The sequence below is a fragment of the Bos grunniens genome, chromosome 9 (assembly GCF_055505025.1).
Source record: "Bos grunniens cultivar Pamir isolate PY7600 chromosome 9, Bosgru_T2T1.0, whole genome shotgun sequence".
Taxonomy (NCBI): Eukaryota; Metazoa; Chordata; class Mammalia; order Artiodactyla; family Bovidae; genus Bos; species Bos grunniens.
In genome coordinates, this window is record NC_141173.1 from 102,379,116 (window position 1) to 102,395,607 (window position 16,492).

Sequence of the window (16,492 nt, forward strand, 5' to 3'; positions counted from 1 at the left end):
AAAAAGGCTTTGGCAGGCGGCCGGTGGGGCTTCAGAGGCTGCGAGGCCGGGAGACTAAAGACCCCGGTGCCAGCTCCCCTCTTGCAATGGAGGCCAGTCTGCCAAACCACCCTCTGAAGGGCCACCCCTGGAGTCTGACTGTCCTGGGAAGGGTTTACTAATCCCAGAACCAGCGACCGCCGTGTGGGCTCAGAGGAGCGCCCTGTTCAGAGGGCACATGTGTGCGGCTGACTGAGGAACACTGCAGGCCTCCCGGGGGTTGCTGACCAGGCAGGGAATCTGGGGCTGGGGAGGGGGACGGGCCTGGAGGCACGGTGCTGGGAGGGAACTGGCTTTGCATGCAGCTTTGGGCTAGACCCTCAACCCTTCTGTGCTCCAGTCTCCTCGTCTGTGAAATGGGTCTGATCTGGAGCCTAGAACCGACCAGACGAGGGCTCAGAGCCGTCCTGGATGCCGGTGAGGGCTGCAATCTTGCCTCTCAGGGTCATTTCATCACCGGCCTCCTGGGCAGTGGGGATGGGACAGTGACGAGCACCCCACCATCAAGTCCGAAATACGTTTTCACTATAATCGGTCCCAGTGAATTTAAATCTCCTGACCGAGCTCCTGGATGCAGGCTGTGTGTGTCTGAAATCACGCAGGCCCATGAGGAACGGCTGGGGTTGGGGAGGAAGGCGGGGACGCCTGGTTCCCAAGTGCTGAGTCCGCGGCCTGGGGGAGCCGGCGGCCTGGGGGAGCCGGCTTCCCGCGCCTCCCGCGGCCCGCCCCGGGGGCGCCTTACCCCCTGCGAGTGCAGGTAGTCCATGGTCTTGGTGATGGTGCACAGCACTGCGCTGGCCTCCCGCTCCGAGAAGTACCGCTGCCGCAGGATGCGGTCCAGCAGCTCGCCGCCGCGCATCAGCTCCGTCACCAGGTACACGAACTTCCCGTCGTCGTAGACCTGGGGGGCGAGAGCGCGCGCCCGGCTCAGGGACCCCCGGCAGGCCGGGGGCACAGGGGCGCCGCGCCGGAGGAACAGGGGGCAGGCCGGCGGCGCCGCCCGGGGGCTGGGGCCGGGGCTTCCCTTTAAGCTTTGTTCACATAGGCCTGTCCTCAGAACTGAGCCCGCGTCAGGAAGGCCTCTTACGCGGGCCTTCACAGGGCCCTGGGGAGGCCGACGGGCGGGTCCTGGTATCTTGAGGTTCGGGTTGACGACCCTGGGGTCAGGCTGGGGTGGAGGGCAGGGGCGGAGAGGAGGCCAGCGCGCTCCCCGTTCTGACTCCCCGGCCGGGATGGACGCTGCCTGGAGCACTCGACTGGCTCCAGTGCGCCGGGTCACCCCATCCCTGTCCTTCTTCCAGGGACAAGGACCCCGCATCACTCAGCACGGACAGAGGGACGCTGGCCGGGGCCGCAGACCTGGAGCCTCAGAGCTGAAGCCCCGCTTCACGGGCTCCACGCTCTCCACGACGGTGAGAGACAGCGCGGCCGGGTTAGAACCCTCGCGGGCTCTCTCTCCCCTCCCCCACGGCACGCCCCGTTACGGGGATCCGGGAGGAGGTGGGGGGCCGTCAATGGGACGGATGAACGGCCAGGCAGGTCGGGCCCCCGGCTGCCGGGTGACCCCGAGGGTCTGCGTCTACGGGGCTTCCGGGGGCGGGGCACAGGCACAGCTCGGCGACAGCGGCGCCGCCCGAGGGCACTTACGTCTTTGAGGGTGATGATGTTGGGGTGCTGGCCGTACCGCAGGAGAATCTCGATCTCCTCCGAGGGGTCCCTTTTACTCTTGTCGATGATCTGAAACAGACAGGGTGTGTGACATTCGGCGTCCAGCGGGCGCCAGCGGCTGGGACCCCTTCTGCGCCCTCCCCCTCCCCATCTCCAGCTTGAGCTCAGCCAAGATAACCCAACACTGCCCAGAAACGCATGGCCATCCTTTCTTTCCTAGTGAGCAACAGACTGACATTAAAAAAAAAAGAGGGCACTTGCCTCCAGACATTAAATTTTAAGCCGTTACACAGCTGGATGAAGAAGGGTGAGTTTGGGGAGCTCACACAGGCACCCCAAAAGCAGAAGGTGCTTTTTTCTACACTCGTCAGGCTCTGGGAGGGGCAGGGCTGTGCCAACTCTCTGTCCAAAGCGGGCCTCCAGCTGCTGTGTGTCTCTTGCCTCCTTGGGAAGCTACACACCAGGCACAAAGGGAGACCCAGCATGGTTTGGACCGGGAGACACCGGGGGAGACCCAGTGCGGTTCTGACCGAGAGATGTTGGGTAGATGTGGCGCTGAGGCTGTGCCATGGCTCATCTGAACGGATGCTCCTTCAGGCTTCTAACCTCCCTCCTCTTCCTGGCAAGTGTAGCCCAGGTCTTAGGATGGCAGAAATATCCTTTCCTCCGTGAAGACAGATGGCTTCCAACCACTGCTGCTGCTGCTAAGTCCCTTCAGTCGTGACTGACTCTGTGTGACCCCATAGACGGCAGCCCACCAGGCTCCCCCGTCCCTGGGGTTCTCCAGGCAAGAACACTGGAGTGGGTTGCCATGTCCTTCTCTAATGCATGAAAGTGAAAAGTGAAAGTGAAGTTGCTCAGTCGTGCCCGACTCTTAGCGACCCCAGGGACTGCAGCCCACCAGGCTCCCCCGTCCCTGGGATTCTCCAGGCAAGAACACTGGAGTGGGGTGCCATTTCCTTCTCCAAGCATGCATAGATGCACGCTAATTTGCTTCAGTCGTGTCTGACTCTGTGCGACCCTATGGACAGCAGCCCACCAGGCTCCTCCGTCCACAGGATTCTCCAGGCAAGAATACTGGAGTGGGTTGCCATTTCCTTTTCCAGCTTCCAAGCACAGGTGTCATGGATGAACGCCGACCTTGATCCAGGCAGGCGTTTATTCATGCCTTGTCACTGTCGGTGGATTACCACGGGCTCCTCCGGAGGCAGCTTCCTGCGCCCTGGTCCTGCTTTCTGTGGGGATGGAGCGGGCTGGGGAGGGGGCCCCGAGCACGCAAAGTCTACAGCACCTGGTGGGATTCGACACTCAGAAGCAGTGCTCTTCCATGTGCATCAGCTTCACCCAATTTCAAAACATTCGCCACGGGGAGGACACGCATTTCAGAGGGAGGAAAACTCGCTTTCACTCCCCATCGCATCCAAGGCTCCAAGCAGAGCTCAGCATAAACTCACTCTCTTTTTCAGGTGAGCAAAACGCCCGAGGGGGTGGAGGAGGACCCAGAGTGAGTGCTCTGCCAGCCCCCACCCCGCTGCTCCTTAACTGCCGAGAAAGATGGTCGCGGAGTCTGTGCTTCTCCCTGGCTCAGTTTTAAACCCGCCGCCAGGCCCTGCTGACATCACACCGGGACCGTGAGCCCCACGGCACACTGGGACTCAGCATCAAGTGAAACGTCACGCATCCTTTCTTGACCCAGCACCTTCCTCCTCCTGTTACTGAGGTTCTAGCTCAGACACCAGAGTGACTTCTGTTACTGAAGGAAGTCAACACACAGAGCGTCCGTCTAGAGGAGACGTCGTAAAGGCTCCTTCAGCAGCTGGTGAAGGGGAAGCCTTAACATGAGGATGCTTAGCTGCCCGCGGTGTGGTGTTTATGCTGCGTGGGTCCCACGCTGGCCAGCAAGGTTCTAGGACCCTTTCTGCCCCAGCTGCCTGCCGGCCATGCAATTCCTGGCCTGTGACCCCTTTGCAACTTGAGAAGATTAAAATCATTAGTGGTGGTTTTTTTAAAAAGTTAACAGTATATTCTTTTTTTTTTTTTCAAATAAAACTTTAGGATTTTTGTTGTTGTTCAGTCACAAAGTCGTGTCCATCTCTTTGCGACCCCATGGACTGCATGCAGTACACCTGGCTTCCCTGTCCATCACCAACTCACAGAGCTTGCTCAAACTCATGCTTATTGAGTCGGTGGTGCTATCCAACCATTTCAACCTCTGTCGGCCCCTTCTCCTCCTGCCTTCAATCTTTCCCAGCATCAGGGTCTTTTCCAATGAGTCAGCTCTTCGCATCAGGTGGCCAAAGTATTTGAGTTTCAGCTTCAGCATCAATCCTTCCAATGAACACCCAGGACTGATCTCCTTTAGGATGGACTGGTTGGTCTCCTTGCAGTGCAAGGGACTCTCAAGAGTCTTCTCCAACACCACAGTTCAAAAGCACCAGTTCTTCAGTGCTCAGTCTTCTTTATGGTCCAGCTCTCACATTGATACATGACTACTGGAAAAACCATAGCTTTGACTAGACAGACAAATCACGATGGAACAGGACACAGGATGAACAAGAAAGAAGAAACTTTTTTACCACACCGAAGGTGCGGGGCAGGGTGAGGGGAGCCGTCACGGGGCCAGAGCTGGCAGCTGCATGGACGGGCCCCCAGGCCTGGGCACGCTGCCCTCCTCCCTCCTGGGGTGTCTCCCCAGGTGGGACCGACCGGAAGCCAGGGGGCGGGCAGGGCACCGTGGTGGGGTCCCTAGTGGGCCTGGAGTTGGGGAGTGGGCAATGCCCGGAAGGGGGTCCCCGGGGAGCAGAGGCGGGCTCAGGCTCCCGCACCTGCCCTGCCGGCTGCTGCCTCCCACCCAGTCTGGGCGATGGGGGGCCAGCACGCAGCGGCGAGTTCTGTTCAGACCCAGAGTCCTGATCCTGACTGATGCCACCCAGCGGTCAGCGCCCAGCGAGGCTGGCAAACCAGACTCTCCAGGAGCTGCTGTCTGAGCAGCTGTATGCTTCCACAGCCCATGAAGCGAGTCCAGCCCCAGCAAAGGAGGCAGAGGACAGGATTCTCCTTAGCAGGTGAAGCGCACAGGTAGGTTATCAGCACGTCTTACTCCTGCTGGCTGAAGGGGGGGACGAGACTGGTCCAGACGTTCCAACATCCACATGCTTGTTCCTCTTCCTTTTGGTCTCTGCATTTCCCCATCTTCCTCTTCCTCACCTCTGTTCGGCATGGGCTCCCCTCCCAGACGCTGAATAACACAGGGCTTCAAGGTGCACAAGACGGCGGGGGGAGAACACCCAGGCCCGCCACACTCCCTCCCGAGGTGGAGTGTTTCCTCTGACTTGTCGAGAGGATTAATACCATATTTGAAACGAGACTAGCAGAGCATGGAGTCCCTTGTAAAATTGAAGAGGATTTATACAATATTTGAAACGAGACTAGCAGAGCATGGAGTCCCTTGTAAAATTGAACAGATACCTTCTCTTGTTCAATTAACTTAAACAAATGACACAGAGAAAGGGCTCCAAGTTTTCCTGCCAGAAAAAATTAAATTTCCATGCCAATCAATTTTCCTTCTAAAAATAAGCTCTATTCACGTCAGCCATCTGTCTTAATTCCACTGCTTTTCTGGTTGACAAATTACATACGCAGCATGAAAACGAGCCCAGAAACACGGTGTAATTGTCAGCAGTCTGTTGTGAATACAAATGGGGTGGACAGTCAGCCCAGCTTCAGCCCTGAGTGTGTCGGCCACACTTCACTAGAATTACAAATCGGGAGACGCTGACTCCGGCACAGTTTCAAGGATGGCGCTTTATTTTTACCTGACTCCATTGCTATTTTAAGAACACAAGAATCTGCTCCTGAAAGGACTCCCAGCTGTGCTGCCCTTCGGGACAACGTGGCCATGGCTGCTGACGTCCACTCAGACCTGCGTGAGCCTCGCAGACACACAAGGAAACGGGCGAGCGGCGCCTTGGGTGAGAGGAGCCTGTGTCTGTGTGTCTGCAGAGGAAACAGGCCAACCGGAGAGGCTGCAGCCACAGAGGGCTCCCTTAGTTTTCGATTCATCAGCGATATCCCCCTTTGGCTCTGGGCTCTGGTTCTGTGATCAGTAAAGCCCTACCTGGCTGGACTGTGAGTTTCCCGAGAACAGGTTTGCTTTTGCCAGGAACCTAGCACTGTGTCTGCCTGAGAAAAAGAGTTAATACAAAATTGTAAAACATGAATAAAAGTACCTGGTTACTGAACAGAGGGGTTCAGTAAGGAGACGCGTGCAGAAGGAAATGCGATCTAGAGACAGGAAGTGTTGGGTGGGCCAGGCGTCCTGCCCCTCTGACAATAAACAAGCCAGAGGAAGGGATGCAGTGATTCTGAATTTGAAGAAAAGCCCGATTGCTCTCTCTCTCTCTCTCCCCCTTTCGGTCACACCACGCGGCTTGTGGAATCTTAGCTCCTTGACAAAGGGTTGCACCCAGGCCCCAAGAGTGAAAGCAGAGTCCCCACCACTGGGCCACCAGGAAACTTCTGGGACTTTTCTTTAGCACCATCTGTCCTTGCCACCACCAAGCATCATGACGGGGTGTAGATAGGAAGCGAGCTGGGAAGCACGCTGGGTTCTAAGAGCCCTGAAACAGGCACTGCAGGTCGGGAGGACAGGGACAGGCGGGGACCACACCGTGGTCAGAGAGACTGACGCCCAGTGCGGGGAGCAGGGTTCTGGGTTCAGGGAGGGGCGCTGCCCCCGTGGGAGTGGGCTAAGGATGGGGTGAGGAGGGGCCGGAGGAGCTCCAGGAACAGGGCAGTGTGGGCCTACTGGCCACTGCAAGGATCTGGGTTCCACCTGAGTGAGAACAAGACCCAGATTCCTCCACAACCAGTCCTTCCCATCAGGAAGCTTCCACAAGCTCTGATCCTTATCCATCAGAGGGCAGACAGAATGAAAACCACAATCACAGAAGACTAACCAAACTGATCACATGGACCACAGCCTTGTCTAAATCAGTGAAACTATGAGCCATGCCATGGAGGGCCACGCAAGACAGGCGGGTCACGGTGGAGAGTTCTGACAAAACATGGTCCACTGGAGAAGGGAATGGCAAACCACTTCAGCATTCTTACCTTGAGAAGCCCATGAACAGTATGAAAAGGTAAAAAGATAGGACACTGAAAGATGAACTCCCCAGGAGGGTAGGTGCCCAATATGCTACTGGAGATCAGTGGAGAAATAACTCCAGAAAGAAGGAAGGGATGGAGCCAAAGAAAAACAACAACCAGCTGTGAATGTGACTGGTGATGGAAGCAAGGTCCGATGCTGTAAAGAGCAATATTGCCTAGGAACCTGGAATGTTAGGTCCAAGAATCAAGGCAAATTGGAAGTGGTCAAACAAGAGATGGCAAGAGTGAACATCAACATTTTAGGAATCAGTGAACTAAAATGGACTGGAATGGGTGAATTTAACTCAGATGATCATTATATCTACGACTGTGGGCAAGAATCTATTAGAAGAAATGGAGTAGCCATCATAGTCAACAAAAGAATCCGAAATGCAGTACTTGGATGCAATCTCAAAAATGACAGAATGATCTCTGTTCGTTTCCAAGGCAAACCATTCAGTATCACGGTAATCCAAGTCTATGCCCCAACCAGTAACGCTGAAGAAGCTGAAGTTGAATGGTTCCATGAAGACCTACACTATCTTCTAGAACTAACACGAAAAAAAGATGTCCTTTTCATCACAGGGGTCTGGAATGCAAAAGTAGGAAGTCAAGAGATACCTGGAGCAACAGGCAAGTTTGACCTTGGAGGACAAAGGCTAACAAAGTTTTGCCAACAGAATGCACTGGTCATAGCAAACACTCTTTTCCAACAATAGAAGACTCTACACATGGACATCATCAGATGGTCAACACCGAAATTAGATTGATTATATTCTTTGCAGCCAAAGATGGAGAAGCTCTATATAGTCAGCAAAAACAAGACTGGGAGCTGACTGTGGCTCAGATCATGAACTCCTTATGGCCAAATTCAGACTTAAAGACAGTAGGGAAAACCACTAGACCATTTAGGTAAGACCTAAATCAAATTCCTTATGATTATACCGTGGAAGTGACAAATAGATTCAAGGGATTAGATCTGATAGACAGAATGCCTGAAGAACTATGGATAGAGGTTCTTGATATTGTTTAGGAGGTGTTCATGAAAACCATCCCTAAGAGAAAGAAATGCAAAAAAGCAAAATGGCTGTCTGAGGAGGCCTTACAAATAGCTGAGAAAAGAAGAGAAGCAAAAGGCAAGGGAGAAAAGGAAAGATATACTCATCTGAATGCACAGTTCCAAAGAATAGCAAGGAGAGATAAGAACACCTTCCTCAGTGATCAGTGCAAGGAAATCGAGGAAAACAATAGAATGGGAAAGACTAGAGGTCTCTTCAAGAAAATTAGAGATACCAAGGGAACATATCATGCAAAGATGGGCACAATAAAGGAAAGATAGGGTATGGACCTAACAGAAGCAGAAGAGACTAAGAAGAGGTGGCAAGAATACACAGAACTATACAAAAAAGATCTTCACAACCCAGATAACCATGATGGTGTGATCACTCACCTAGAGCCAGACATCCTGGAATGTGAAGTCAAGTGGGCCTTAGGAAGCATCACTATGAACAAAGCTAGTGGAGGTGATGGAATTCCCATTGAGCTATTTCAAGTCCTAAAAGATGATGCTGTGAAAGTGCTGCACTCAATATGCCAGCAAATATGGAAAACTCAGCAGTGGCCACAGGACAGGAAAAGGTCAGTTTTCATTCCAATCCCAAAGAAAGACAATGCCAAAGAATGCTCAAACTACCACACAATTGCACTCATCTCACACACTAGCAAATTAATGCTCAAAATGCTGCAGGCTAGGCTTCCATAGTACGTGAACTGGGAACTTTCAGATGTTCAAGCTGGTTTTAGAAAAGGCAGAGGAACCAGAGATCAAATTGCCAACATCCGTTGGATCATCAAAAAAGCAAGAGAGTTCCAGAAAAACATCTATTTCTGCTCTATTGACTATGCCAAAGTCTTTGACTGTGTGGATCACAACGAACTATGGAAAATTCTTCAAGAGATGGGAATACAAGACCACCTGATCTGCCTCTTGAGAAATCTGTATGCAGGTCAAGAAGAACAGTTAGAACTAGACATGGAACAACGGACTGGTTCCAAATAGGAAAAGGAGTACATCAAGGCTGTATATTGTCACCCTGCTTATTTAACTTATACGCAGAGTACATCATGAGAAACGCTGGGCTGGAGGAAGCACAAGCTGGGATCAAGATTGCCGGGAGAAATATCTATAACCTCAGATACGCAGATGACACCACCCTTATGGCAGAAAGTGAAGAGGAACTAAAAAGCCTCTTGAAGAAAGTGAAAGAGGAGAGTGAAAAAGTTGGCTTAAAGCTCAACATTCAGAAAATGAGGATCATGGAATGTGGTCCCATCACTTCATGGCAAATATATGGGGAAACAAGGGAAACAGTGGTTGACTTTATTTTCTTGGGCTCCAAAATCACTGCAGATGGTGATTGCAGCCATGAAATTAAAAGACGCTTACTCCCTGAAAGGAAAGTTATGACCAACGTAGATAGCATATTCAAAAGCAGAGACATTACTTTGCCAACAAAGGTCCATCTAGTCAAGGCTATGGTTTTTCCAGTGGTCATGTATAGATGTGAGTTGGACTCTAAAGAAAGCTGAGCAGTGAAGAATTGATACTTCTGAACTGTGGTGTTGGAGAAGACTCTTGAGAGTCTCTTGGACAGGAAGGAGATCCAACCAGTCTATCCTAAAGGAAATCAGTCCTGAATGCTCATTGGAAGGACTGATGCTGAAGCTGGAGCTCCAATACCTTGGTCATGTGATGTGAAGAACTGACTCATTGGAAAAGACCCTGATGCTGGGAAAGATTGAAGGCAGGAGGAGAAGGATATGGCAGAGGATGAGATGGTTGGATGGCATCACTGACTCAATGGACATGAGTTTGAGAAAGCTCTGGGAGTTGGTGATGGACAGGGAAGCCTGGCATGTGCAGTCCATGGGGCTGCAGAATCAGACCCAACTGAGCGGCTGAACTGAACTGACCAAGTGAGGGAACTGCTGTGGGCGGTGGGTGGGGGCGGTGGGGTTGGGGGTGGCAGGGATGGTGTGGAAACTGGCACAGACTAGAGTACGCACCCGGTCACGTCAAGCCACAAAGGCCTGAAACTGAAATGCAAGCAAAACTGCATGCAACTTGTACAAAGTGAGCACAGAACCTCTCATGAAATAAGAATGTGAATTATCTTCTCCTTCCAAATACACCTCTCCCCTTTGAATCCTACTGCATCATAGTTACCTTCTGCAGTTCATCACTGATTCCATTTCAATCTTATTTTAAATGAAAGGTGCTTTGGCATCTGTGAAGTTTGTGTGTTGTGTTATTTCCAAGTCTTACACAATTTCATCCCCTCCCACTAGCCTCTGGGGCTGGCTGGGAACACAAAGGTGGGCCTGAGTCTCACATCAGACGCCCGTGAGAACAGCTCCGAGGTCTCAGAAAGCAGGGCACATCTGTTCACTGCGACATGCCTGAGACAACGCCGTGGTTCTTCCCCTCCAGCCGTCCTAGCCTGAGGCAGGTGCTCGGGGGGACACCCCACCAGATGAAGCTGAGGTGGGGGGTCAGCGATGTATCCTCCCAGGTCAGACTCTCCCGGCGGGGGGCCCTGGGCACCTGGTGGGGTTTGCTTCAGCGGGGGGCAGGGCCCAAGCCCAGGGACCAGACTCTTGTTCAGTCGCCAGGTCATGTCCGGCTCTTTGCGACCCCATGGGCTGTAGCACGCCAGGCTCCCCTGTCCTCGACTGCCTCCCAGAGTCACTGAGAGAGTCGCTGTTCCATGTGGTCTCACTGATTCAGGACCTGAGTATGAAATGCAGCTGCGAACAAGTGCAAACCAGCAGTTTTGTTTCCTGGGTGTACATCTGGGTAGGTTGGTTTCAGTACATTCGTATAAAGACCTCGACCTGAAACTGCAGTTTAACTAAAATTGCAGTGAATGTGACGACAGAGTATTTACGATACAAAAGTAGGTATTTATAAGGCTGAGATAAACTGAAAGCAGAACACAGTGATATTTCCAAGAATGTGAGAGCCGCTGCACGCTGAACTCTGAGCTTGGAGGCTGATGGTTCGGAACTGACCCCGAGGCCCCTCAGAAGGGCCGCACCCGGACCCCGGCTCTGGGCAGAGAGGGGGTGTCCTGCCCTGCACAAAGCGTGTTCGTGGTGCACGGGCATCCAGCTACCAGGACAGCAAGCAGAGGCTCCGCAGAGAAGGAAACCGCCTTCATCTCCAGACACCAGCTGCCGGATTTGTCTACCCAACACTCCTTTATCTTTATGCTTTAGGCTAGGGTTCCCAACCTCGCCTGACCTTGTGGGGTTGAGTCTCTGGGGCACTGGGGGCGGGGGGCTGTCCTGCGTGGGATTCGGGGAAACACCCTGACCTCTGGGCACCACACGCCAGGAGCGGCTCCTGCCCCACACATGTTCCCCCGGGGGGAAGAATCACCCCGGTGTGATGGCCTCAGGCAAGGCCCGCGTATTCCGCCCACAGCCCTTCTGTCCGGGGAGACCGCGTCTCCTCCTGCGGCTCTGCACCAGAGGGGACGTTCCCGCCCCTCCCAGTAGCCGCACAGTGGACACGACTGCATTGTCTCCGAATGAAACCAACCCCGTTCTCCGTCCAAGAGTCTGCAGCGTGGGGTCTGCACACCGTGGTGGCCTGAAGAGGTGTCGCCGGAGTTCAACAGGGCGAGTGCGGAGCTGGGACCCACTCGCAGCCGAGTCGCTGAACCGCGTCACATTCGAGAACACGCCGAGCCAGGCAGCTTCTCGGCTCCTCCGCCAGCGAGTGCGGTGCTGCTGCCCGTCAGGTCAGCAGAGCACGGAAGAGCCAACACACGCTTCCGCCGTGTTCCACCTGGAAACGCTGGAGAGGGAACAGAACCGGGAGCCGCAGTGGGGCCGGGCAGCTTTGGGAGCAGATGGGCTCGTCCTAAATGCTCTCTGCCGTGGGACTCCCGTCGGCTTTCGTCTCGGAAGGAAATCCAGACGGGGCGTCTGCCCCCCGATGGAGGAGCCGACGCTCCGCGAGCGGGTAACCGTGCCGCGTGCGTCTCGCTGGGAGGCGCCCCTCCTTCCTCGCCTAATCCAAGTTCCAGCCGACGAATCACGACCCACCAGGGGCTCGGAGACCATGAGGGCAGTCCCTGCGACGCCCACCTGCCCAGTCTGTCCAGGGAACCCCGAGGATTCGACTTCAAGGATCTTCAACTTCACTCGGACTCCCACCATCAGCTGCAGCCACAGTTCCTGGCTTCAGTGCCCAAGAAGCTGGGGCTGGAATCCCCGGAAATGCCAGTCGTGGGGTCCAATCTTTGGGGACGGAGTTAGAAGCCAGTTGCTGACAAAGCTGAATTCAGACAGTGTCTTTTTGGTGAGAGCTGGATACGGGGATGCTGGGGGAAAGACTCCGTTGCCTTTGTCAGCGGGGGCTTATTTTCGGAAACTTCCCTCGTCGGGCTGCACTCTGGAAGGGCACCAGTGTCCGGCACCCATTGAACAATAGACGCGTTTCTCTGCGCTCAGTGGAAGCCTCCATTGTCCCTAGGACTGGTGCTGGCCACCCGACACAGTGTCTAAAGAAATCCTGTGAGGAGTGAGCCACGCAGGAAGAATTTAAGAAGGCCCTGCATGCTTACGAAACGTGTGAAACATGTTAAGTAAAACTGAAGTCCTCTTGTCGAGGCAGGACTTGGTTCTCCTCTCCCCATCGGCTTGTGTGGACATAGGAACAGCATTGTCCGAGATCCCGTTAAATCCTCCCGAAAATGAGGAAAAATGAAACTCCTCGTTGAGCCACATCAGACCGACATGCGGGGTGGCTCCACTGCAGCCACAACCCCACCCACTCAGGGATTTTAAATAGTGCGATATTTCCTTCCATCAACCACTCCTCGTCATGGTCAAGACACTGGGCAGGCTGACGACCCCAGACCCTCGGAATGCACAGACTGAGTCTTCCTCCAATGTAAACACTCTGTCTTGTTTGAGGAATTCAAGATGTATTTGTCACAAAGCCATAAATTCCCAGCCCCAGTTAAACCAAGGATGTGCAATGCTTGGGGCTGGTGTCTCCGACAGGCCTGAGCCTGTCCTCAGGGTGCGAGGCAGTGGGCAGACGTCCTGCTGGACACAAGGATTATCTGATCCCAGAAGTGGCCGGGGAGCTGGGGGTGGGGCGGAATGAGGCCAAGGCATCGCAGCCATCGCTTCGAACAATCTTCTCGGAGCTCAGGAGATCACAGGGGCTGGAACGACTCCTCTCACTCCACTGCCTGCTGCACAGGCTCCATCTGTCCCCAGAGGCTCCTTGAAGAGCAGGGGAATGTCATGTGCACCATCCTGGAATAAGCCAGGGTGCCCTGATCACCACGACACCATCGGCTGGACCTGGGTCCTCAAGCGCCTCCTGGCCAGCTGAGTGGGCGAGTGGTGGACAGACCAGCTCTCACCCTCGAGGAGGGAGAGCGCACGAGTCATGCTCTTTGCAAAAAATAGATTATGACTTTAGCAGAAAGTTTTAGCTTTCATCCACATTTTTGTTATTGTTGTTCAGTTGCTTGGTTATGTCCAACTCCTTGTGACCCCATGGACTGCAGCACGCCAGCCTTCCCTATCCTTCACTAATTCTTGGAGTTTGCTCAAACTCACGTCCATTGAGTGGGTGATGCCATCCAACCATCTCATCCTCTGTCGTCCCCTTCTCCCACCTTCAATCTTTCTCAGCATCAGGTCTTTTCAGATCAGTCAGTTCTTCACATCAGGTGGCCAAAATATTGGAGCTTCAGCTTCAGCATCAGTCCTTCCAAAGAATATTCAGGACTGATTTCCTTTAGGATGGACTGGTTGGATTTCCCTGAAGTCCAAAGGACTCTCAAGAGTCTTTTCCAACACTACAGTTAGAAAGCATCAATTCTTTGGTGCTCAGCTTTCTTTATGGTCCAACTCTCACATCCACACATGACTACTGGAAAAACCATAGCTTTGACTATCCACATTTTACCAACCAGAAAATGCAAGAAACTGATATTTTGGATTTCCAGATCAAATATTGAATTTAGCAACAATTACAGAAGCAAAAGGCAGGATGGAGAGAGCGCCAAACTGGGTGGCAGACAGCCGTCACTGTTTACTGGGCCTGATGTTGAGGGTAGAACTGCCAGCTCTCTGCTGAAGCTTTCGCAAGTGTTACAAAATATCTGCTTCTGTTGATCTCTTTAAGTTTGGTGACTGTAACTTCCTTCCTCATCACCCCCCCTCCTCCCCTCCTTCCCCAGATGCGCTGCCTGTCTCCCAACTCTATATTTTCCAAAATACCGAGCACCCAAAGCTTTTGTCCCAATGTGTCTCAGGTGGAAAGTTACTAAAGGCGCTTAGTACCCATGTACACGTTGATTGGAGAAGAATACACTCATGATTTGCGAAATAGCTTTTTAAGAAGTGACCTGATATCAAGGCAAACGGAACTGCCCACATCAGAGCCTGGGGAAAGATGCGTGAGAGGGTGTTCGTGAAGCCGGATGTGCCCGCAGGGGCCCGGTGGCGGCGGACACGAGCCCGGCGCCCTGCTCTTACCTTCACGGCGTACTCGGTGTCTGTGGCTTTGTGCACGCAGCGCTTGCACACGGAGTAGGAACCCACCCCGATGTCCTCCTTGATCTCGTAGCCGTCAGTGAAGTGGATGTTGTTCCCGTGAAGCTGCTGCAGAGACAGCGGCAGAGAGTGGGGTCGGGGGCTCTGGTTCAAGTGCCCCGAACGCTGGCGCAAAGGGGGCTCCAGCCTGCACAGGTGGGGACACCGAGGCCAGGAGGGCGTGGCGGCTCAGACCACCGTCACAGGGCTGGCTGGCAGTGGTTCCAGATCTCAACCCCAGCGTCCCCATCTTTCGGGTCAGGACCCTGGGTTGGCTGCCCCACCTGCTTCCCCCAAAGACCCCAGGGAGTGAGGATCCGGAGGGGGGAGGTCAGACACCCTGAGACACAGGCAGTGGTTCTGGTGCTTGCGTCCAGAGCGGGACCTGGATGCCACTGTCTGATGGAAATCCCACCCCCGATGCCCCTCCCCATCCCCACCTGCCGCCTCAGGATGTAGACAAAGTCACCCATTATGGTGACACGGCCACAGCGCAGTCCACTTTACACAAGCTGTGTTTTCCCAGAGGGCCTTGGGGAGAGAAACATGGCCTTCCAAGACCATCCACACACCCAGACTCGGTTCTTAAAGGAAAAGTAGCCCTGATGCCTTGTGGGAGTCTCTACAGTGCTCACCTTTACACAGTGCAAACCTCCTTATGAAAATGGCACTTTCACTGACCCCCCGAAACTGCATTTCATGATGGCAATTGGGACATCCACCATGGTGGACACTCATGGCCCTGGGGAGGTGGGGGGGCGGACCAAGGGGCTCTACAGGATCCCCTGCATGATGGGGGACCACCTGGACGTGGGGGACCGCCTGGACAATGGGGGACAGCCTGCATGTGGGGGACCGCCTGGATGTGGGGGACCGCCTGGACAACGTGGGACAGCCTGCACGAGGGGGACCACCTGCACACAGGGGACCGCCTGGACGATGGCAGGTTACCTGCACGATGGGGTGAACCGTGGCTTTGTGCAGATCTTGCTGCGAGGGCTCCTGGACCAGGCTGGAGGCCACGAAACTGAATCCTCTAAACAGATGATGGGCGTTGGCGCTGGGGGGTACGCCAGGCGAGTCTGCAGGTAACAACCAGAGAATCAGCCTTCCAGGGGAGCTGAGCCACGACATGGTGCAGAAACCCTGTGAGTGTGTGTGCGTAGGTGTGAGGTGTGTGTGCACAGGGGTGTGTGTGTGTGTGTGTTAGATGAGGAGGTAAAACCGAGATCAGAGAAGCTGAGCTGTAAGAAACCACACTTTATTTTGTGGCTCAGCTGGTAAAGAATCTGCTTGCAATGCCAGAGACTCAGGTTCGATCCCTGGGTTGGGAAGTTCCCATGGAGAAGGGAACAGCCACCAACTCCAGTATTCTGGCCTGGAGAATTCCACGTACTATACAGTCCATGGGGTCACAAAGAGTCGGACACGACTGAGTGATTTTCACTTTCACTACAGCAAAAATACTCAACAAAAACTTCAGGATGATCGTTGATAATAACATATTCGATATTTATTCCGAGCCACAGCCCTTTGCCCTGCCCACTCCAGATGGAGCCCAGAGCCACCAGCAACTTTGGGGTGAGCTGTCACTGTGGGGGCAGGGCCCGGGAGGCCACACCCTGAGTGTCTCAGTTCAGTGGAACTGGGCACAGGCATGCAGGCCCAGCAGGGTGACCCTTCTGTCCCCCGAGGGTCCCCAGGGGCCCACCTGCAGCACACAGGGCACTCTGCTCCCAGACCCTCAGGGAGCCCTTCAGCGCTGACCCCGCTAAGCTCTGTGCATGTGCTCGAAGGCTTGACTGCTGCTGAGATGTTCACCATTAAGTTCACCATTAAGGAAAACAAAAGGATAAAAGACGGGTAGAGAGAAAAGATCTGCATCGTATGTAACAGACAAAACTCTCCATTATGCAAAAAGCTCCCGGAGACCAGTGAGAAAAGGGGGAAAGGCCCAGGAGAAAAATGGGGGAGGGCATGGACGGGCTGCTACCTGAGAAGGCGCTCGGTC

General features: G+C 54.0%; 1 protein-coding gene across 9 annotated transcripts in view; it reads right to left on the bottom strand.

Annotated features, from left to right (window-relative positions):
* Positions 1-16,492, bottom strand: part of RPS6KA2 (ribosomal protein S6 kinase A2) — a 328,366-nt gene that overhangs the window by 14,095 nt on the left and 297,779 nt on the right. For all 9 annotated transcript variants that reach the window (XM_086318706.1, XM_086318708.1, XM_086318709.1 and 6 more), the window contains 4 exons: positions 15,433-15,563; positions 14,425-14,550; positions 1,687-1,776; positions 782-940 (listed from right to left, as the gene is read on the bottom strand). In XM_086318706.1, the coding sequence (XP_086174832.1) occupies positions 782-940; positions 1,687-1,776; positions 14,425-14,550; positions 15,433-15,563 (506 nt within the window). The remainder of the gene's footprint in view (positions 1-781; positions 941-1,686; positions 1,777-14,424; positions 14,551-15,432; positions 15,564-16,492) is intronic.